Source organism: Candida metapsilosis, assembly GCF_017655625.1.
Source record: "Candida metapsilosis strain BP57 chromosome Unknown scaffold7, whole genome shotgun sequence".
Lineage (NCBI taxonomy): Eukaryota > Fungi > Ascomycota > Pichiomycetes > Serinales > Debaryomycetaceae > Lodderomyces > Lodderomyces metapsilosis.
Genome location: NW_027138165.1, coordinates 285700 through 307462, shown reverse-complemented (window position 1 = coordinate 307462; position 21763 = coordinate 285700). Strand labels below are relative to the sequence as shown.

At 37.6% G+C, this 21763-nt stretch overlaps 12 protein-coding genes across 12 annotated transcripts; 4 read left to right on the top strand and 8 right to left on the bottom strand. All coding sequences in view use genetic code 12, as the record gives it.

The window, feature by feature from the left end:
- Positions 1-122: 122 nt before the first annotated feature.
- I9W82_004690 (leucine-rich repeat domain-containing protein) lies at positions 123-2408 on the bottom strand (the record flags this gene model as incomplete). The annotated part of the gene is made up of 1 exon (XM_067693787.1): positions 123-2408. One exon carries the CDS (start codon positions 2406-2408, stop codon positions 123-125), a length of 2286 nt encoding a protein of 761 aa, XP_067546173.1.
- Positions 2409-2726: 318 nt separating this feature from the next.
- Positions 2727-3773, bottom strand: I9W82_004689 (uncharacterized protein; the record flags this gene model as incomplete). Its single annotated transcript, XM_067693785.1, has 1 exon — positions 2727-3773. The coding sequence occupies one exon, from the start codon at positions 3771-3773 to the stop codon at positions 2727-2729; it is 1047 nt and encodes a 348-aa protein (XP_067546172.1).
- A 1443-nt stretch (positions 3774-5216) lies between these two features.
- On the top strand, positions 5217-6728 carry I9W82_004688 (tetrahydrofolate synthase; the record flags this gene model as incomplete). The annotated part of the gene is made up of 1 exon (XM_067693784.1): positions 5217-6728. The coding sequence occupies one exon, from the start codon at positions 5217-5219 to the stop codon at positions 6726-6728; it is 1512 nt and encodes a 503-aa protein (XP_067546171.1).
- Positions 6729-6781: 53 nt separating this feature from the next.
- I9W82_004687 (uncharacterized protein) lies at positions 6782-8011 on the bottom strand (the record flags this gene model as incomplete). Its single annotated transcript, XM_067693783.1, has 1 exon — positions 6782-8011. One exon carries the CDS (start codon positions 8009-8011, stop codon positions 6782-6784), a length of 1230 nt encoding a protein of 409 aa, XP_067546170.1.
- Positions 8012-8194: 183 nt separating this feature from the next.
- I9W82_004686 (non-specific serine/threonine protein kinase) lies at positions 8195-10906 on the bottom strand (the record flags this gene model as incomplete). The annotated part of the gene is made up of 1 exon (XM_067693782.1): positions 8195-10906. One exon carries the CDS (start codon positions 10904-10906, stop codon positions 8195-8197), a length of 2712 nt encoding a protein of 903 aa, XP_067546169.1.
- Positions 10907-11361: 455 nt separating this feature from the next.
- On the top strand, positions 11362-13515 carry SUV3 (ATP-dependent RNA helicase; the record flags this gene model as incomplete). The annotated part of the gene is made up of 1 exon (XM_067693781.1): positions 11362-13515. The coding sequence occupies one exon, from the start codon at positions 11362-11364 to the stop codon at positions 13513-13515; it is 2154 nt and encodes a 717-aa protein (XP_067546168.1).
- Positions 13516-13848: 333 nt separating this feature from the next.
- Positions 13849-15933, top strand: I9W82_004684 (uncharacterized protein; the record flags this gene model as incomplete). Its single annotated transcript, XM_067693780.1, has 2 exons — positions 13849-14359; positions 14843-15933. 2 exons carry the CDS (start codon positions 13849-13851, stop codon positions 15931-15933), a joined length of 1602 nt encoding a protein of 533 aa, XP_067546167.1.
- A 130-nt stretch (positions 15934-16063) lies between these two features.
- On the bottom strand, positions 16064-17797 carry I9W82_004683 (uncharacterized protein; the record flags this gene model as incomplete). Its single annotated transcript, XM_067693779.1, has 1 exon — positions 16064-17797. The coding sequence occupies one exon, from the start codon at positions 17795-17797 to the stop codon at positions 16064-16066; it is 1734 nt and encodes a 577-aa protein (XP_067546166.1).
- Positions 17798-17956: 159 nt separating this feature from the next.
- ERG10 (acetyl-CoA C-acetyltransferase) lies at positions 17957-19168 on the bottom strand (the record flags this gene model as incomplete). The annotated part of the gene is made up of 1 exon (XM_067693778.1): positions 17957-19168. One exon carries the CDS (start codon positions 19166-19168, stop codon positions 17957-17959), a length of 1212 nt encoding a protein of 403 aa, XP_067546165.1.
- A 417-nt stretch (positions 19169-19585) lies between these two features.
- On the top strand, positions 19586-20338 carry I9W82_004681 (uncharacterized protein; the record flags this gene model as incomplete). The annotated part of the gene is made up of 1 exon (XM_067693777.1): positions 19586-20338. One exon carries the CDS (start codon positions 19586-19588, stop codon positions 20336-20338), a length of 753 nt encoding a protein of 250 aa, XP_067546164.1.
- A 361-nt stretch (positions 20339-20699) lies between these two features.
- I9W82_004680 (uncharacterized protein) lies at positions 20700-20906 on the bottom strand (the record flags this gene model as incomplete). The annotated part of the gene is made up of 1 exon (XM_067693776.1): positions 20700-20906. One exon carries the CDS (start codon positions 20904-20906, stop codon positions 20700-20702), a length of 207 nt encoding a protein of 68 aa, XP_067546163.1.
- Positions 20907-21051: 145 nt separating this feature from the next.
- Positions 21052-21687, bottom strand: I9W82_004679 (mitochondrial 54S ribosomal protein uL16m; the record flags this gene model as incomplete). Its single annotated transcript, XM_067693774.1, has 1 exon — positions 21052-21687. The coding sequence occupies one exon, from the start codon at positions 21685-21687 to the stop codon at positions 21052-21054; it is 636 nt and encodes a 211-aa protein (XP_067546162.1).
- Positions 21688-21763: the final 76 nt, after the last annotated feature.

Sequence of the window (21763 nt, the reverse complement as noted above, 5' to 3'; positions counted from 1 at the left end):
TGTCGTTTAATATCTCATTAATACACATAGGTTGTTCATTGGATCACTTTGGACAAGTATAGCTTTGTCTTTTCAGCAGGTTAGCTTTGTCAAATATCATTCATCAGTAGTTCGTGTAAGCATTATGTGGTATGTACAGAATTTCCCGGTGATTGGTACACTGTCCAAGGCTCTGTACTTTTCGTATCCTCCATCACGTTGGCTGTACAGAACATCACTTTGTTTTCCGCGTGCTGTTTATAGACTGTAGGCAGATTCTTCCTTTTGCTAAAATTTACAGTTGGCAGATCAACAGCGTGGTTACTCTGATTCAATAAAAGATTGATTTCTGAAAGATCAGCATTATCCCTCAAATTCACGTATTGTAAACATTCTGACTTGAATTCACATTCAATAGCTTTCAGTTTATTCAACGAGAAGTCCAAACTCTTTAAACTCCTTAAAGAGGTAACACATGATGGAATTTTCTTAAAGTTATTGTGGGCTAAGTCAACAACGGCTAGTGAGGATAGGAAGTTGGTGTCCATCCTAAACAGTTTATCGGCGCTTGATTCACATCCTGTAGAATCAGTCGGAGGAATGAGACTTAAATCCCGAAGGAAATTTTCAGAAAGATCCAATTCTTCAAGTGCAGCGGGAAATTCAATGCCTTCAATCTCCTCCAAACCACAATTCCTGAGACTCAAGACTTTTAAAGTAGGTGCGAGTTTAATATTGTTTGATCTCAAAACCTTGTTCGCTTCTAATTTCAACTTCTCCAACTGAAGGGCTTCTCCTTTTATGTTTGTCGTTACATCAACTTTTTCCAAAGAACAGTAGTCAAATGCTAGTACTCTTAAAGTTGTTGGAATGTCAACTTGACAAAATGATGTCAAATCATTAGCACGGAAATTTAGCGTGTGTAATTTCTTGGGAAATTTTACTCTCGAAACAGATTGTAAGCTATTATATGACACATCTAAGGATCGCAATTCGTCAGGAAATAAAATATTGTCAATGGATTCCAACTTGCATTCTCTTAAAGTCAACGAATTTAAATGTGTTGGAAACTGCATTCCCTCAAGTGACCGAATCAAACTATGCTCTATGACCAACACTCTCAAAGAATGAGGAAATTCAAAGTGTTGAGCATCTTCCCCATTTACACCATACAATGTGAGATGCTTCAAATGCATAAAATTACCTAGATTTGGAGGATATAGGTGCTGACCGCGAAAATCGCGTATGCATAGCCTCTGTAACCCTAAAGGTAATGCATCTTCTGGAATATTGAAATTTTGAAGTTCAGATCCGTTGATTTCCAATTCTTGCAAATGAGTAGGAAACACAAACTGACCATACAAAGTGCTGCCACCGATATCGTTTAATTGTAATTTAGTTAGGTTGTCAAAACCACTCCAGTTTAATCTTGGTGAATATGCCGAGAATTCAAATTCTAAGTGACCAAGTCGCGGTGTCTCAATACTCAACATTGTTTCAACAACTAAACATGTACCATCGTGAAGCTCAAAAGTCGGCAGTCTCCATCTAAATGTCTTCGTGTTTGATTCTGTAATTTGTTCCATAATGAACGTCACGACTGTCTCGATTGGATCATCAATACCAACATCAGTCAAAGATAGCTTTTCCAATTGAGGTTTGACCAACGGTTGCAGACCTTGATCGTTCAACACAATCGTGCACCTCTGCACGCTTAAAAACCGTAGTGAAACAGGAAGATCCGCAAGGTCAAGCCATGATTTCTCAGTGAATGGGCCGCAAATGGATAAGTTCTCAATTTTAGAGTTCTTCAAATTGTGAAATGAATCGATCGTATAGTGTTCTAGGTATACATTTTTCAATCCTGGGAAAAGTTTGTCAATTCCAATGATGGGACATGGATCATCCTTGCCACCCAAATGTAAACCCGTTATCGATTTGAAATGGAAAAAGTCATTCAACTGATACTCATGAAAGAAGCCTGTACATTCCTGAAATCTGATATGCAATTCCACCACGCTCTCGGACTTCAAATGTTTAGCGATTTCTCTCATCAACTCTATGTCTGCATCACATTCCAACAGGTAGTTGAGACTCAAAACAACAGGTAGGTTTTGAAACAGGCAATAGTCATATAAAGTGAGAAAATCGTTAGTGGTTTTCAAAAGCACTGGGTCCTTTTGATTAAAAAACGTACTACCTAAGTAATCACGTGTATAAACTCTATCGAATTGTCTCGGTCTGTAGATTAGATTGTTATATTGAATTGAGGTGTTTTCAATCACTTTATTGATGAAAGTCCTCAACTGGGGGTACTCATCAAGGATCTTTGAGCCCTCATCCAGCAAGAGCAGTATAAGATTGTCTATCCCAGCGTAGACAATTATTTTAGTCCAAATTTCAAACGGTAAATGATCAAGAAGGTGCATTCGTAGTGTTGAAGTAAGGTGTGGTTTCTTCGATAGCGGAGGCTGTATCGAAGTACTTGGACTGATTGGACTGATCTAAAGGACTGGCCTTTTCATTATGAAAAGGTGGAAAATTTTGTTCGCGAGGAACACGTCCAAAGCAAGACAAGTACTTTATCCTCACCTCTGCTTCGATACAAGGGCCGACTCTCTACAGTTGACTGATTCAAAAGCTATATAAAAATCAAACAAATCTCTCAAAGATCATATACAAACACCCTAAAAATATAAAAAAAAAATAAACCAAAACAAAACAAAACAAAGCAGAATCAGCTTCCCTCACAAGCAAAGTTTAACAAATCTGTGCATTTCATTCTTCATTCTCACAACCTCGACATCTTTGATATTCAATTTACCATTCATACGGTTCACCAATTGTTTAACAATTGAATTAATCTCTTGGTTACTCAATCCAGTCACATGTTGCCAATTAACTTGCAATTTCTTTGCCGACACTCTATTCTCTTTAATGATTGTCAATTTAAAACATCCCACAATCAATTTCTTCAATTCAAATCCCATATCATTGTAATTGACAAAGTTGTTGGTTTGATTAAGATATCTCAAAAGGTAAATTATATCCATATATCTGAATAGATAGATAATTGCCTTTAAAAAGATTGTTAATGAGACCCTCAACCTGCTGGTCAATAAGAGCAAAAATTTATCCAATGGTAATTCATTGTTTGGTGTAGATGATGTTGTAGGTGAGGGTGGAGATGAAGAATCTCTTCTTTTGCGGGATTCTGGGGGGAATGTGTTGTAGATTTTGGTGGCAACATATTTCACAATAATAGTCATCAACTGAGTACGTTGGTGTTTGAATTGCGCTGGGGAAATTTGGTTGTTGTTCTTGACATAAGGTTGTAAACTGTTGATAATATTTTGTTTAATTTGAGAATGACCAGCACCAATAGCACGTTGGGATTGTCTTTTCAAATGTTGCACTTGTTGATGAATAGTTCTCTGTGGTTGTTGTTGTTGCACTGGAGTTGGTGAGGTCACTGACGACTCGGTTTGATTTGAAGTGGACACTGGCGTAGGTTGTAATGATCTTAAATTAGGTATGTCGATAAATTCATTAAATTCATTGTTCAAATCCTCATTATCTTGTACTGATGTAATATCAAGCGATGATGCAACCGATGCTGGTGCTTCGTGTTTGCCATCATACTCCGCTTGTTCCTCCTGTCTTCCTGCGGCTTCTGCTGCCTCCAAGTAGATAAACTGTGACATCGAGCTGAGGTGGTCCTCGACGTCTACTTTGCCGCCACCCGAAGCAGCAGAGCCAAATTGGCCATCGTTATGAATATTGTCATTAATCATGGTTGAAAAAGTAAAATTTATACTCTTTTCTCAATCACAATCTAAATAATTATAATAATAAACCCAATCTATAACAGGAAGACTCTTTAAATAGTCCAATACATTATGTATAAGTAAGGTATGTGGGAAATTCAAAAATTAGTTACTATAGGTAAATGGAAAACACTGTTGCAATAAACCTCTTATTTGATGTTGGCTTATTGGTTATTGAATGTACTGGGGAATGGCTGGCCTTGGTACACTTAGAAACTTTGTTTATAAATAATTGCTTGCTTTGCGCTCTTGGATGATGATTGATGTAGTAGTGGTGTTGTAAATACTATTTGGTTTGAATAGTGTGCGGTTCTTAAAATGTATGTGGAAATGGATTTTTTTTTGTTTGATGAGTCAGGTTTTCCGTTGTCACCAATCAAACACAAAACAACAGGAGGTAAAAAAAAAGAAATAAAATATCTAGTAGATTTCCATATTAGGTAATATCAAGCAAGTGTATGATGTAGGGTGTCAAAAATTGAGATCGCTACCACCCATATAATAATGAACCCCATATATCACATTCTTTGCCTCGTATACGTCAATAGCAATAAGCCAACAAGTACTGTAATCATAGGTCCTGACAGTGAAGCAGTGTCAGTACAGCTTCAACCTTTTGACAGGGGTATTTCAGTTTGGCAATGGCCCTGAACTCGACTGCCTCTTTGTCTGAACTATTGGAGATATCTCTTCTTTATGTGGTCAGACCGCTCCTATCCAATTGACTCTCTGAGCGAGCAGTTTTCTGTAAGAGAACGTGTATAACTTTGACAGTCTATACAATCAATTCGATCACGCGTCCAAAAAGGCGACGCATAGACTCTTCTCATACTGGCAATTGACTCAATTGGATCATCTTCATGGAATTGACTCAAACAGTGTATCTGAAAGTCGTTCTAGAATGGAAACACGTAAACGCAAGAAGAAGAAAGGTGTTGTGTGATAAAAGGTGGTTTTCTTTAGATTTCGTATTTTAGATTTTGCCACCGTTTGTTTACACAAAGAAATGAACAGCGCATAATCCTATAAAATCAAACTGGACGATTTGAATTGAATGGCATCACTCATTTACTTACGAAGCTTAGCAGGAAAAGTGCAAGGTTAATAGACGGGTCATTGAGTAAACTCCCGTGGTAGTCAATCTCAGACAATTGTCTAGATCAAACATAATCTATTACTGCCACCAGTTCACTAATACCTCTGAAGCTCCGGGCTTAATAAATTCCCTCACTATACGTCACGCTTATCACAAATTATCTGCTATCCTTACACTAGCACCTTCCCCTCCAATTTACTTTGTTGTTCTTTGTGTAATGCAATACGCAATTGATAAATTTAATTTTTTTTTTTTTTTCTTCTTCAGAGTCAAATATCCAGACCAAAACAAGCAACTCCTCGATTTCACATGGAATGAGAATACCAAAGATGTCTTCTCGTACATACACAGATGCTATTAACGCATTAAACTCACTACAGTCAAATTTTGCTTCCATTGAAGCAATGAAAAAGTTGGGACCCAATGTGAATCGAAATGAATTATCAATTAATGAAGTTCGTGAATACACTTCAAGATTAGGTTATGCTCCTAGAGATTTCAACAAACTCAATATCATTCATGTCACCGGTACAAAGGGTAAAGGGTCTACCTGTGCTTTCACTGAGAGTATTTTGAAACAATATCAACCTGATTCTATTTCCAAAATTGGCTTATATACGTCACCCCATTTGAAGTCAGTACGTGAAAGAATAAGAATCAATGGACAACCTATAGATAAGGAGTTGTTTACTAAGTACTTTTTTGAAGTATGGGATAAACTTTCAAGTACGAAATCTGATCCTCAACAATGGCCAAGTTTGCAACCAAGTGATGTAGTCAAACCAATGTATTTTAAATACTTGACTATTTTATCATTTCACGTGTTTTTACGAGAAGGTATTGATACGGCAATTTATGAAGTTGGAGTTGGAGGAACTTTTGATTCTACAAATATCATTGAAAAGCCAACAGTTACCGCTATAAGTGCTTTGGGAATCGATCATACTTTTATGTTGGGAAACACCATTGAAAGCATAACTGATAATAAAACTGGAATCTTCAAAAACGGGGTACCAGCTTTTGTCAGTGAACAAAAGGAGTATCCAAAAACTCATCAAATAATTGAAACTAGAGCGAAGGAATTGGGTGTGTCATCATTAGAGTTTGTACATCCCAATGATTTGCCTGATGTTGAATTGGGTCTTTCAGGAGAGTTCCAAAAGGAAAATGCTGCATTGGCGGTAAGAATAGCAGATACGCATTTGAAATCAATTGGAGTTGAGAGTGGGCTTTCTTTAAATGGAAGCAAAGTGGAGTCACTTCCTGAAAAGTTCGTCAAGGGGTTAAAAGAAGTAGATTGGCCAGGGAGATGTCAAGTCATTACTAATAATCCATCTGGTATTACGTGGTTTGTTGATGGTGCACATACTATAGAATCCATAATTGCATCTTCCACCTGGTTTAAAGAAGAACAGTTGAAGTCGATGCCAAAGAAAAGAGTTTTATTGTTCAACCAGCAAGGTCGTGATAATTATGCTGAGCTATTGACTACCTTATACCACACAGTCTCCTCAAATGACCCAAAAGTCTCCTTCGATGAAGTTATTTTCACTCCCAACATCACATGGTCTTCTGGCCAATATAATCCTGAATTGTTAGCTAAAAATACCTCTGAAGATGCTGTGAAAAAGTTGGAAATCCAACACAAGTTTAGTGACTTGTGGGAAACTTTAGATGGAGGCAAGGCAAAAAGACTGGTGTTTCCAGATATTGAAACTGCGGTAGAGTATTTAAAGAAAGAGGACCAAGAGTTGAATGTATTTGTGTGTGGATCATTGCATTTAGTGGGTGGGTTTTTGGTTGTTTTAGATAATGAAAGAGAATAGACTTCTACTAAGGTACTTCAAATGTTTCTTTCTCTATTACAATCTTTTCTCTCCTAATTAGCACTACTATTAACAAGATTCTCTCTAGTAGTTCTAACAATATCATCAATGTTAGTTATTGAATCCAACCACTGTTGTAATGAATTCTTAACAAGGTTCCAATTTTCAACATTGGCTTCTTCTTCACCAGCCAAAATAAACCTATTGACTCTAGTCAAAAAGAAAGTTTCATCAATTTGATTAATCTTACCTTCCAACACACCAGCTTTGATAGCTTCAACCAACAATTCCTCCAATTCAATTGAACTTGAAACATTTTCAATTTCACTATATTTAAACACAATATCATCATGATCTGATGATAATGATTTCCTAGCAAAGAATCTAGCCAAGTTCAAAATTCTTGATTTTTGATGAATAAAATCAGCAGGCAAGGATGAATCAGCAGAAGATACATCTTCAATAGAGAGTATTTCTCCCTTGACATAGTTTGTGAAAAGTTGACTCAATTTATCATTACTATTCTTTAAAGCTGATGCAACATTGTTATTAACCAAGAATGAAACATCAACAACTTTCGAAACCAATGCAAATTTAATCAATTTAGCCAATTCTGATTCGGAAACGGAGAAATCGTGAGTAAAAGTCTTGATAAAATTCAATGATTTTAAAGTGTGTAATTTATCCAAGGCAATAAAGTCCCAGAAAATCCCCTTAATTTCATCCTCCAGAGCACTGCTTTCTTGTAACCAATTGACCAAGTTTGCAGATATGTTATCTTCAATAGCATTGAACTCGATCTCAGAAGTCTTGATAACTTTTAAAATTTGTTTAATCACATATATCCTGGTTTTGGAAGTCTTGGGTATCAAGTTGAAGATTGTACTCAAGATTGATAACACTGAAGTGGATCTAATTGATTTCCTATCTCTTAAAGATAATGCCTGTTGAGGATTGAGTGACAAGACTAAGTTGTAAATTGGTGATGATTCATTATTCAATACTGCATCAATGGAGTCTAATTCGGAAAGGATATGAATTAACAAATAGATAGTAGGTTCGAATTCTTTATCAGTCAACTTGCTTAATGTTTCCACAGTAGATGCTTGTTGGAGTGTAGTATACAACTCTTTTTTATTGGTGATGGCTTGATCTTGTTGAGATGGTAATAATGAGTTAACTTTTGTCGCGAGCTCAGTGGAGCCATTAAGTCCATCGACCACTTGCGCGTACTCCTTGATCGAGTCTTTCAAGTCATTATCAACGACTATTACTGATGCCATGGTGATTTTGCTCAGTAGTCTAAATGTTTTGCCTAAAGCTGATGGTTTACTGAATTTCTTCATAAAAAAAAAAATTTTCAAAAGCACGGCTTACATACAGGAAGTCGTGTATACCAAGACAATTTTATTTCAAACTGATTCATTTTGCAGCCACAATATATAAAACTACTCACTACCTAAACATCAAGCATCATCATCCTCATCCTCTTCGTCAATTATCGGTCCGTACATGGTTTTATTAGCATACCCATGGGAACCAGTATTATTATTCAATGGATTGTTCAACCAATCATTAACCTGTTTAGTTTCCTGATAATTGCTAGGCACAGAGTTGTTGCTCCTGTTGATGAAAGTAGGCGGCATCAATTTCCGATTCAGTTTCGGATCGCCTTTTTGTGTTGACTTTGCATTTTGTTTTATGTTAAATGGTGGTGATTGTGGTCGAAATCCTTGCATTTTGTCCATTTCATTGGTGTTGAAATTGGGGTGGATGGAGTTACTATGCAAAACAGGAGCTGGTGTAACAAGACTCGATGGTTTATTCTTAGTCATGTATTGGGAATGCACGTTGTACTCGCCATTCATTGGAGGCACTTCATCGGCATCTTTTGACTCGCTTGGAGTGTCATCTGATGAATTACTGGTGATTCTCGATATGGACAGCTTCTTTTTCAAAGTGGTTTGTCCACCTGTAGTTGATACCGAATGGATGGATTGATCAGAAGATATGCCTCTTCGGTAACTAGGTCTCTTCTTGGCTGGGACTCGGCTACTTCCAATACCCATTGATGACCTTCCATCTTGTGACATACTGATACTGGACTCATATGCTTCATCTTCGTCGTCGTCATCATCCAATGTATCCGTTTCATCAAGTATGTCAAGCTCCGATTCTGATAACATCGTTGACAATTGACTCAATCTACTGATTTGACTAATTTGAGAAAACATTGATGAAGGCCGCGTTCTCGTTAATCCTCTACCATCATTTGAAGTAGGGGTCAAATGGTGTGATTCTGGAGCTTGAAGGTCACCAGTTCTGTCCAAATCCATGCCATTCCCTCCAGTTTCGGATCCTGTAGTTGCCGGTGTTTGTTCAGGCTCACCTACTTCAAAGGAAGGTTCACTGCGATTGAACCGATGTGGACTTTGTTGCTGTCGTAACTCCAGATTACCACTTCCAGTATCGTTATCATACTTTTCCGATTTCTTACTTACAACCGAAGTTGAATCATCCCCCTCGTTACCATTCTTGTCCTTTTTCCAAAATTGCAACTTGTTCAAAATTTTCCCACCCTTGTTTTGCTTTTTGATGGATTCTCCAGTGGATGCGGCATCTGAAAGTCTTCTTTCTTGTGGAACAAAAGAAACGATTCTTTGTAAGGGAGCGTCTATTTTGGTGGATGTTGGAGATATGGCATGAGCTTGCGGCGTAATATCTGACCGACCAACTTCACCAACTGAGTTTCGATTGGTATTATCACGATCAATACTAAATTGTGCATTCTGCTGTGATCTCGGCAGATTATTACGTAAATCTATGTTATCACCCGACTTTCTCGAATATGTTGACAACCGAGCTAAATTTGTTTTGCTCGAGTTTTTATTCGAGGTAATGCTCAATGTTGAAATGATTCGTTCCAATGGTTGTGATCCCGATAATTGATCTGAGATGGAAAGCGCACTCTTGACTTTCTTACGAGATTTCCTTAATGAGTTTCTGGCTTCAAAATATTTCCTCTTTTTGTCTCTAATGTAGCGCTTCTTTTTCTTTGAAAATTCCCGTGTCAACAACAATTCATAAAATGCCGTTAATGAATTCATTTCGTTACTGTATATGCTAGCCTGGAGTTCATCGATATCAACATTCAATCTTTGTAATTTTCGTATTAATTCCCGCTCTATCCTTGTGTCAAACGGTTTCTGCATATGGCAGTAGCGCTGGCTTATAGAAAGAATCGACTCACCATCCCCCACTGCCTTCTTTTGATTTTTTTCTAAGTATTTGTTATATGCATCGATGAAAAAAGATGAGTTTAAAATCTCAGTGACTCCTGGTCTCTTTGTTGGATCTTTATTCAACATTTTCAAAATCAACAGATTTACCTCCTCGGGGACAAAATCTGCGAAAGTGGGGTTTTCATTGATAATCTTTGACTTTATCTTGTTTTCATCATCATCATCAAACGGTAGTACTCCATAAAGCATAGTGTATAATATGATTCCCAATGACCACACATCAATAGCAAATCCCGAATACTTGTGTCCCATCAATAATTCTGGAGCCATATAAACTGTTGTACCACAAATTGTTGATAAAAACCTTCGAGAGTGGGGGTTAAACTCTCTTATAAATCCAAAATCGGTCAACTTAACACAACTCTTTTTCCTATCAGATAAAAGTATATTCTCCAATTTCAAATCACGATGACTTAAATTCATTGCATGGACAAATTGAACACCTAAAAGCACTTGGAAAAAAATATGACGACATTCCTTTAATTCTAATCGCCTCTTTTCATAAACTAGGTAATACAATTCACCTCCTTCGCAATACTCCATTGCAATCCATAGATGATTTTCTGTCTTGATAACCTCATAGAGGCTGACAATATTTTTATGTTTTAATTGCTTATGATAGTAAATCTCCCTAACAATGTTGGGATCGTCAATTAACCCACACTTTAGCACGACGTTAACATTTAGTAGAATGTGGTTAGCTAGATATACTTTTCCGAATGCACCTTCACCAATCTCTTCGGTAATCCTATAGTTTCCAATTTGACTGATTTTCGGCGAGGAAATAGCCGTATAAAAGTTGTGAAATTCATTTGCCAACTGCGCCGTATTGCTCTGTTCTTTTGAATACTTAGGTAGTGTCCTAGCACCGTTCATTTGTATATATAAGGGTATAAACCACTACTAATGCTAAAAGGAATGGATGTAGTTAACTTTTTGTTTGTATAAATGGTGTGACGTAATATTAAAGTCAGTTTCAAATGAAGTAAAGTGAAAATTCTTTAAATTACCTTTTTTGGTGATGCAAGGCTTTCTAATGCGTCTTTTCAAGAATGTCTTGATTAATGAAATATTGATTGAGTCTTGTGTCTATTGAGTTGGTGTATCTTATAGTGATGTTAATTTGCCATGTGTGTGTGTGGCTATTAAAAAAAAAACAATTTTTCTTTTTTTCTCATACTTTGAATAATCTCTGTTTACTTTTACTTTTCTTCTTTTGTGTCTTCTATAAAGAAGAAGAACTTTCTCAAGAGGCATCGTCACTGACATTGAAGAGCAGGCGTTTCAAAAGGACTGGAGCAAGGTTGGAAACACAGTGAATAGAATAAAGGATGATCAGAGTGCTACCCCGTATACGACTAAGGGTTAATGTTAACAAGGTTTTCTCATCGCTGAAGTTGACAGGAAATGGTTTACCATCATCTCAGTCCCAGCTTATACAGTTACGGTTTGCAACTACGCGGCAAAGCCCTGTATCATCTATTGTACAACCACATGCGCGTCTGCGTATTGAAAATGCTTTTCAACTTTCTTTAGGTGATAAAAAGGTGCTCCTAAAATCGGTAACAAACCCACTACAAAGTATTAAAGAAAAGATCAAATCCAAATCATTTGCATACCCATACAACTACTTGAACGAGGAAACAGAACAACAACTAGATCTACTTGAAAATTTTGTATCTACAGTCAATGAACAAGTGTTGAAATGCGACAACTTTGATGACCACTATCTCACCTTTAAAGAATTTATCAATCCCAACATGAGTCTCTTGCCAGTGCTTATAAATTCTATACACCATGACCATTATCCTAAAGAGATGCTTGAGATCTACAATTTACAAGACAAAAATGAACTACTAGAGCACATCCTTACTCATGCTCTATACAAAGACTACTTGGAGTACAAGATTGAAACAACGCCATATGAAAAGTCAATGATTGATTTTTCCAACCCAGCTCAATGGTTTCCTGAAGCAAGAAAAATGAAGCGTAAGATAGTCATGCATGTAGGTCCAACAAATAGTGGGAAAACTCATCATTCATTACAAAAACTTTCGAAAGTAAAAACAGGGTATTATGCTGGTCCCTTACGATTATTGGCACGTGAGATTTACGAGCGATTCAACGAACAAGGTATCGGATGTAATTTGATTACAGGTGAAGAAGTCATTCCTTCTATAGATGAGTATGGACGAGTGAGTGGTTTGGCCTCGGGAACTATTGAAATGATACCACTTCATAAAAAGATGGATCTTTGTGTCATTGATGAGATACAAATGATTGGCGATGCCCAAAGAGGATCGGTTTGGACTAATGCGGTCTTGGGTGTGTTGGCTCATGAAATTCACTTGTGTGGAGAGGAAAGCGCGGTTCCATTGATTGAGAAATTGGTTAAAATCACTGGTGATGAATTGGTTGTAAAGAGATTTGAACGTTTGGGTAAATTGACGGTGGAGAAGAAACCAACAAGTTTAAAGACTTTGAAAAAAGGTGATTGTTTGGTTGTGTTTTCAAAGAGAAAAATCTTGGAGTACAAGTGTAGTATTGAGCAAGAGACAAAATTGAAAGTTGGGATGATTTATGGTGCATTACCTCCGGAAATTAGAGCTCAAGAAGCGGCCAGATTTAATAATGGTGAATATGACGTACTTGTTGCTTCCGATGCTATTGGTATGGGATTAAATTTGAAAATCAATCGTATTGTTTTCAGTGGGATAAACAAATTTAATGGTTCTGAAGTTGAGAACTTGACAACCTCACAAGTAAAGCAAATTGCTGGTAGAGCCGGACGATTTAGTGCAGAACATGGCTCGAAAGAAGGTTTAGTCACTGCTTTACAACGCGCAAGCTTATTGTATATCAAGGAGTGTCTTGAAACACCAATTGCCGAACTTGAAAAAGCTTGCCTCTGGCCAACTGACCTTGTCTGGAAATACTACATGACAAATTATTCAACTGAAAGTCCGTTATCAGAAACCCTTTCTCATTTCATTTCCAGTACTTTAAATTTCAAATCAGACTTGTACTTTTTGGCTGATTTGGAAGTCAAGACAGAAATCTTGGACATAATATCAAAGGACAAAAGTTTAAAAAACATGACAATTGATGATCAGTTGACATTGAGTGAAACACCAGTTTCCATCCATGGCCCAATGAATAAAGAGTTGGTGATCCCTACCGTCAAGAAATTTTTCAAAAACATTGTTGAACGTACATGTAAAACAATATTTGATTTTGGGTTTTTGGATTTACATCTCTTGTCAGCCAAGCCATTACTTAATAAGAATATTAAAGTGCCCTTGGGGAATGTTGAGGAATTAGAAAGTATGCACAAGTTGATTTTGTTGTTTTTGTGGTTAAGTCAACGATTTCCAACTTTGTTTATTGATAAACAGTCGGCTATGGAGTTGAAGGCACTTGTTGAAAAGAGAATTACTGAAGAATTGAATAATGTTAGGCGTATGAATAAAATGGGAAGGAGATAGGGAGCTTGTGCATAGGAGTGGATTTAGAGATCTCCTTTGTTAATAGAAACTAAATGTTTATATATGTAACTAGAAATATGGTGGAGGCGATTTTGTTGGTCTTTTTAGGTTTGGTTTGGTTTTTGTTGGATCTTACTGTACATACTGCGATATCGCAATCTCCCCCACTTATCCCCAAACACAAAACCAAAAAATGAGTCGCCCAAATTTTTTCACCAATTTTCATCCAAACTCCGATTGAAACCATTCTTTCGGTTCTATTTAAGTAATCAAAAGCCAGTAGTCTTGTTGAAGAGACGTTACTCCGTATACCTGCTAAAAAATTTTTCTGACATGCCTACAGTGATTGTCGTTGGAGGTCCAGCTGGTACTGGTAAAACAACACAAGGTGAATTACTTGCCAAACATTACCAATGTCCATTCATAGAAGGAGACTCGTTGCATCCACAAGCCAACGTTGACAAAATGTCACGAGGCGAGCCATTGACTGATGAGGATAGATGGGGCTGGCTTGCGAAACTAGCTCAAGAAGCCGGAGCAAAAGCTACTGCGGATCCAAGTAGGAAAAGTGTTGTGTCTTGTTCAATGTTGAAGAAGGTGTATCGTGACTACATTAAGAAAAATGCAGCATCTGGAGGTGAAGCTATAGAGGACTCTGCCACGTTGCAGTTCAGATTTGTGTTTCTTTATACTACATTTGAAGAATTGGTGAAACGAGTTGAGAATAGAAAAGGTCATTATATGAAATCCGATATGGTTAAATCTCAATATGATATTATGGAAATACCTCAAGGTAATGAGTTATTAAAGAATGGTGGTGAGGCTGTAAGTGTCGATTCTACTGGTAAGTCGGAACAAGTCATATTCGATGATATTCTTAAACAATTGAGCTTACCAAAAGAGACATAAGTGTATAGACCGAGGATAGAGAAGAAAATTAAAATGTACGACAGTATTATGCTACACTTCTTATGGAAGGAGATACACAAATATGTATATATCTTTATATTCATATACATAGTATAGGTATATATATAGACTACAAGGACAACCTATATAATACGTAGTTTCTGTATCTGGTGGGTCTAGACCTCCCATTTACTATGAAAAGCATCTAAAAATAAAAATTGAGAACAAAGCAACGAGAGACAATCAACGACACTTTTTTAAACCACAATCAACTCTAATAAAAAGCACCAAAATTTCACACCTTCAACAATCGACAATACAGCATATATAAGTGTTTACCTTACTAGGCATCTGGCGTATAAACTGCCAACTAATAGCATAAAAAAATAAAAACATTTTACATCACGACGCACGCCAGGTATCCGTCTCGATTACATGTCATCACCACTCGATATCGACACTCTCCCGTACTTTAATCCAATTACTGATCGAAGAGTAGCTATAATTACTGGAGGAAACAGTGGTATTGGCTTTTACACAGTCTTGCATCTTTATTTACATGGATATGTGGTGTACATTGCTAGTCGGTCGAAATCTCGGTGCTTGAAGCTGATTAAAGAGTTGGAATATCGAGCTAGTCAAATACGACTTTTGGACCAAGGAGAGAAGCAGCAACAGCAGAGCATAAATGGAGGAAGCGACGCATCTGGCTTGCAAAGTAGTAGATCGAGTCAGCATAGTTTTGGAGAGGTGCATTACTTGGAAATGGATTTGAGCAATTTACAATCGATTGTTAATGCCGTTGAAACTTTCAAGTTAAAAGAACGATATCTCCATCTATTAATCAATAACGCAGGAGCAATGGCTCTACCATACACGAAAACTATCGATGATTTTGAAATTCAACTACAAACAAATTTCATTTCACCGTTCCTATTAACATTGAAACTATTGCCAACACTCGAACGAACAAGTGATGCATTCCCCCAAATCGAACCTCGACCAAGAGTCATATACTTGAGCTCGATTGGTCATCAATTTGCATTTCGATATTTCAACTTGAAAACTGCATTAGATTATAGGCCCAATTTCATCTTGACTTGGATCAGGTATGGAATTGCCAAGACTGCCGGAATCCATTTTATGAAAATGTTGGCACTACGTAATCCAAAAGTACTTTGTATCTCAGTACATCCGGGTTTAGTCATGAATACAAATGTATTTGCATACTGGACAAATTTACCCATTGTTGGAATAATCTTTTGGTGTGTTTTCCAAATATTTGCTTGGGTATTAGGTGTCAGTTCAGAACAAGGGGCAATGGAAGTGTTGCAATGTTCATTGAATCCTCGGTTATCGGTACAGGAGAATAATGGAAAGATTTTCGGTTCTCATGGGAAGGAGTTGCAACCGTCCAAAGTAGCTAGTGATATGGATTATGCGGCGAGAACTTGGATTTGGACTGTACATGAACTAAGTAAAAGAGGATATATCATTCCAGGGGCATAAGAGGGTACATTTTCATTTGTTTTTAGCATATTGTGTCCGCTCGCATTATTTATATTGCAAAGTTTTGCAACCAATTCAATTCAAATTAATAATTCTATAAATAAAATGTCCTGTTTTTTTTTTTGCATATTTACTTCATCTTTTTCATCTTCAGCTCGAGACTTGTATCTTCACTAGTTTTTAATTCCTTCATTGTTGATGTAAGTCGCTCAATCTCCTTTTTCGTCAATTTAGGATCCAATTCTTCGTATTCAAATGACGGCTCCTCATCCAACGTCTCAAGGACAGGTCTTTGTTCATACTTGCTAGCAATATCATCATCACTTTCATCACTTCGTAACTCATCATCTCCGTCATCTTCTTCATCGACACTCTCCCAATCGTCATCATCCTCGTCTTCTGGTTCCTGTTCGCTAAAATTGGCATCTCCTCCTTGCCTTAGCTTGTTCTTAAACTCCAAATGCTCTTCATACGCCATATCACCCTGGTACGTATCAGCCGTATCACTTTGATAATCGGAATCATCATTATACTTGTTCCCACCACTCATTTCCAAAATGATTTCCAGTTCCATAAATTCAGGGAAATCTTCAAACTCGGTGTTTTTGAAATCTTCTTTATATATAGATGCTTTTTGCAAAATTGATGATTTGAACTCTTGATACTTTTGGGCTACTTGGTCACGAGGTATCCATTCTGATGAAATGTCATAGTATCTCCAACGAAATACATTCAACTCGTCATCTGTAAGATCATCTCCTGTGTCATTATCTCCTTCCTCATCTGCCTCCACCTCTTCTTCAATCATATCTTCAAAATCATCAATTCCTTCTTCAAACACTTGCTGAAGGTTCTTGGCATACTGTTCTTCATCTTCCATTTGTGGTCCATTTATATCAGCAATCATTTCAACTAATTCGGTGTCTTCAGCAACACGATCCGGTATTATTCCTCTATTGATAAGTTCATCCTGTAGTAGCAATCGAGAGGTTGGGTTGATTGACTCTGGAACTTCTGGTTCCTGTTTATCTTGATAATATTTCAGCAATCCCGATAGTACAATCCCACTCAAGTCTTGAGGTTTGCCCAATGACGAAGCAATTCCAAGCAACACTCCAAGATGCACACTATTTATAGGCACAGTGACGTCCATTCCTTCGTTAAATACAAGTGGTTTTACTTCCTCTTCATTCTCCAATGCTTCCAAGCTCTTAGCAACGATCATTGGATCCGTTGTAGCTAATTTAGCAATTGGAACAGGTAACGTCAAAGTGACATCATGCACATGGCTCAATCCTGTAGTTAGTTTGCATTTCTGCCTTAGTGCCAGTGTCAAATTCTCATCCAGTTTATAGTCTCCAACAAAGATTTGCTTAATGGCTTCCTGCAAAGGTAAATAACCACCATTGTCATTAAGTCGATTCAATATAATACACCCTCCATCATGCAACCACACCCTATTCCTTGACGTCGTCACATCCTGTAGCTCGGCACTAAGCTCGTCGTGGCAAGTAGCTAGCACTGGCTCTAATGTAACTGAATCAAACACGTGAATATAGCAATCTTCATACTTGGTGAAATCCAAAAGAATGGCAATAAATAGCTCCATGTCAAGTACATGTTCATGATAATTGAGCTCTCCGTAGACATACTCCACGACGTTGAATGTAAGAGCTTGGTATTTGGGTTGTTTATAATTCCAAGGATATTGCAACCATGGTTCCATGTATTTCACATAGTTGTTCAATGTTTGATCAATGTGCTTGGAGATGATGATAAATGATAGCGTGGTGTCTTGGAAAACTGATTGGATCTCATGGGGCTGTAATTCATCCGTGGTCCATAGAAATTCTGTTGTTGTCATCTTTGGGTTCCCTTATCGTCAAAGACGTGTTTTAAAAGATTTGAGATGCGCAAGAAAGAAAAGGTGCGAAGAGATTGCAATTCCCCTTAAAAAAAACTCCAATATCCACAGATTTTCTTTTTCTTTTTTGTACTATATAGCTATGTATCTCAAGTTAATCTACAACTTAGTATCGTGTTCAATTCTCTCAAGGACAATAGCTGAAGCACCACCTCCACCATTACAGATACCAGCACATCCAATCTTACCTCCTTCTTGTGACAAGACAGAGATCAAAGTACAGATAATTCTAGCACCTGAACAACCCAATGGGTGACCCATAGCAACAGCACCACCATATACGTTGGCTTTTTCTTGTGAAATGTTACAAAGTTGACAATTGGCCAAACCAACAACTGAAAAGGCTTCATTAAATTCAAAAAAGTCAACCTTATCTTGAGGAATGTTGGCATGTTTCAAAGCTTTTGGAACAGCCAATGATGGAGCAATGGTGAAATCAAGTGGAGCCCTTGCAGCTTCACCCCATCCAACAATCTTGGCCAATGGTTTCAAACCCAATTCCTTCAACTTAGCTTCTGAAACCAAAATCAATGCAGCACCACCATCGTTCAACTTGGAAGCGTTTGGACCAGTAACTGTACCGTTTTCCTTTTGGAATACAGTTCTAGCCGACTTGACTCTAGCTTCGTCAAACTTTTTAATTTCTTCATCTTCAGTGATGGTAACATCTGGCTTACCTCTGACTCCTTTAATGGTAATTGGGCTAATTTCATTCTTGAATTTTCCCTTGGCAGTAGCATCGGCAGCTCTCTTGTAAGAGTTAATGGCAAATGCATCTTGGTCTTCTCTTGAAATACCATGGTCTTTGGCACACTTTTCAGCTGCAACACCCATCAACTTGGAGCTGTATACATCCAACAAACCATCCTTTTGCACACCATCAACCATGGTGGCATCTCCGTATCTGGCACCACCTCTAGCACTTGGCAAGTAGTATGGAGTGTTACTCATAGATTCAGCACCTCCAACAACAACAATATCACTAGTTCCAGTAATGATGTTTTGAGCTCCAATAATAGTTGCCTTCATTCCTGAAGCACAAACTTTGTTAATGGTGGAAGCAACAGTCGATTCAGGTAAGCCAGCTTTCAAGGCAACTTGTCTTGCTGGTGCTTGACCAATGTTAGCTTGCAAGACACCACCAAAGACAATTTCATCAACGGATTCTGGTTTGATTTGTGGGACCTTTTCTAATGCGGCTTTGACAGCGTGGGCACCCAAATCAGTATAGCCCAATGACGACAAGCTACCTTGGAAGGACCCGATTGGGGTACGAGCCATTGAAACAATGTATACAGGAGGAACTGGCATTATGGAGGGTTAACTTGAGTTGTGGAGTAGGTATATTATTAACTTAATGTAAATGATAGATGTAAAAATCTGTGTGTTAAAAAGAATGTGTGTTTAAATGGGAGTATATTTTTTTTGATATCTGTGTCCCCTATATATACATTTTGTCGTATAACTATTTCGTTTTACTTTTTTCAGCCATTACAATTATTTATATGCAGGATATTTACCCACGGTTAAATATAGGGCGACTTGGGTACGATCCACTCAGCAGAAGGAGAAAAAAATTTTCACCAAAACAAAGTGGAGTCAAAAATGGACTTATTTGTCCGTAATCACGTGCATCGGTCGGAGGGACTGAAAAAAATAAAAACAAAACAGCAAACTTAAGCATCAAGAGGCTGATATCTAGAGACATCAATACTCTATACTCAAAATATGATACGTTTCCATCGCATCCTTATAAATACCTCGCCATCTGTATTTCTTCGACAAATACCACGGACAACAAGACCATTGCTCATTCGTCCATTCCAAACATCTTCAATACAATATAAACTATTTGGAGGCCATAAAAAGCACACTGAACCCATAACTAAGCCAATACCCACAGTCAAAGACGTTGAAAATGCGCAGAATGATCTGATCAACCCATCGCTGTCGACGCTCCCTACTGGAGGACCAACCGAGCACGATTTCAAAACTCATCCTATATTAAAGCGTGTTCCCAAATTTCTTCGTAACTACACGGCCAAGTTTGTCAATGCCCCATTCTCACACTTGATTGCATTTGTCGTGCTTCATGAACTCACAGCAATAGTACCCTTGATTGGTATTTGGTACTACTTGCATCAACATCCTGGATTCATCCCATTAGATCTCCCGCAATGGGCCATGACTAAAGGTGCCAAAGTCATTGATTCTGCAATGGGGCAATTTGACTGGAGCTTTAATACTAGTGATAAATTGTCTGTGATTATGGAAGGTGCTTATGCTTTTACTATTGTCAAATTGTTTTTACCGGTTAGAATCGTGATCAGTTTATGGGGAATGCCTTGGTTTGCCAAATGGTTTGTTTTACCCATTACTAATTTGTTTGGCAATTGGAAAAAATTGAGAAAAGCCAAGAAGGAGGTGAAGCCTGTTGATGCAAAGGTAAAGCCAAAACATGTCGATAAACCGAGATTGTAGGTAGGGCTGTGAGGGCCCTTTCAAATAGAGAAAAATATCGGAGAAGATTGCACATAGCTATATCTTGTATATACATTATAGTGTTGAAAAGGTCTCTAGTGACTATGGATATCCATTAAGCGAAATCGAAAACTTCCTCCCTAAGCAATCTCTATACTGTTGCCTACCGCAACAAGGACAGCTTTTAAACGAGTCCCTATTTCTTCAAATCCGCCTCGAGCTCTTTAGACCAGCTATCAAGCTCGTTTATTATTGTTTCGATTTTTGTCACTTTTTTCTCTATATCAACCAACAGCTCCGAATATTGATTAAATTCCTTCTCTAGTACTTCGGTTAGTACATTTCATCTATTAATTCTAACTCAAAACATACTCAATACTTCCAAATGTTTACCATTTGCCTCGAGTTCGTTCAAATTATTCTCCAACTTTATATAGTTTAACGATTGGTTAGTGTTGAGGTTTTCTAGTAGGTTTAAATCAATTGTAGACACATTGGTATCCGACTCAACCACTTTCGATAGAGTGGTTAATGCTTGTTCAACTAGCTTTGGTGTATCCTTGGACATTTGTAGGTTAAAGAAACTGAGAAAAAGCAGATTTTGTTTTTGATCTCCATTTCAAAGTACCTCATCCCATATTCCTTCTACGCTCTCACTTCTCTCTCAATCATGAGTCTTTATTTACAAGATTCTATATATATATATATCACTTTTACCTCCCACTATACATCTTATACATAGGATTGGTCTTGTAAGCTTGGATATTGCTCCATTTCTTAGTTGGTTGAGCATTCAATTTCTCAACATAATCAACCTTTTCCGGCTTTTCAATCAAATCAGTCATACTGACTCTAACTTTTGATTCTGGAGTAATAATCTCATACAACCCAGGCAACTTGTCGGCGGCTTTACGCAACGCTTCTCTTGCAACTTTATCATGAATACCTCCATCAATCTCAAACAAGACTTTACCCGTGGGGATCCTAGTTGCCCAATGATCAAAGGGACCTTTACCTTTACCCATTCTTGTTTGATTACCTTTAATACAAACGGCCAAATCACATACAAAACGAGTGAAAAGCTTTGATTTAGTAGGACGTAATTCACGGCGTAAAACCTTGTCAGCTGCCAATAATTGATTAGCACCCATTCTTATCCCGCGTGATTTCAAACGTAAGCCAATCTTGCCGAATTCTAAACTGTTTCCTTTGATTGATCCACCGGTCCTTACTGAAACCCGTCCCTTTTGCGCCTTTTCCACTTCTCTAAATCTGGGAGCGTATTCATGTTTGAAACGTTTGAATATTGATGTTATAGCCAGAGTGTTTTTTGATAGGCTGGTAAACATGGTTATGGAGGTGATTAGTATGGTGTTGAGGTGGTGCTAGCCTTCGTTGCAGGGTTGGTGTCAATTTTTTTCAAAA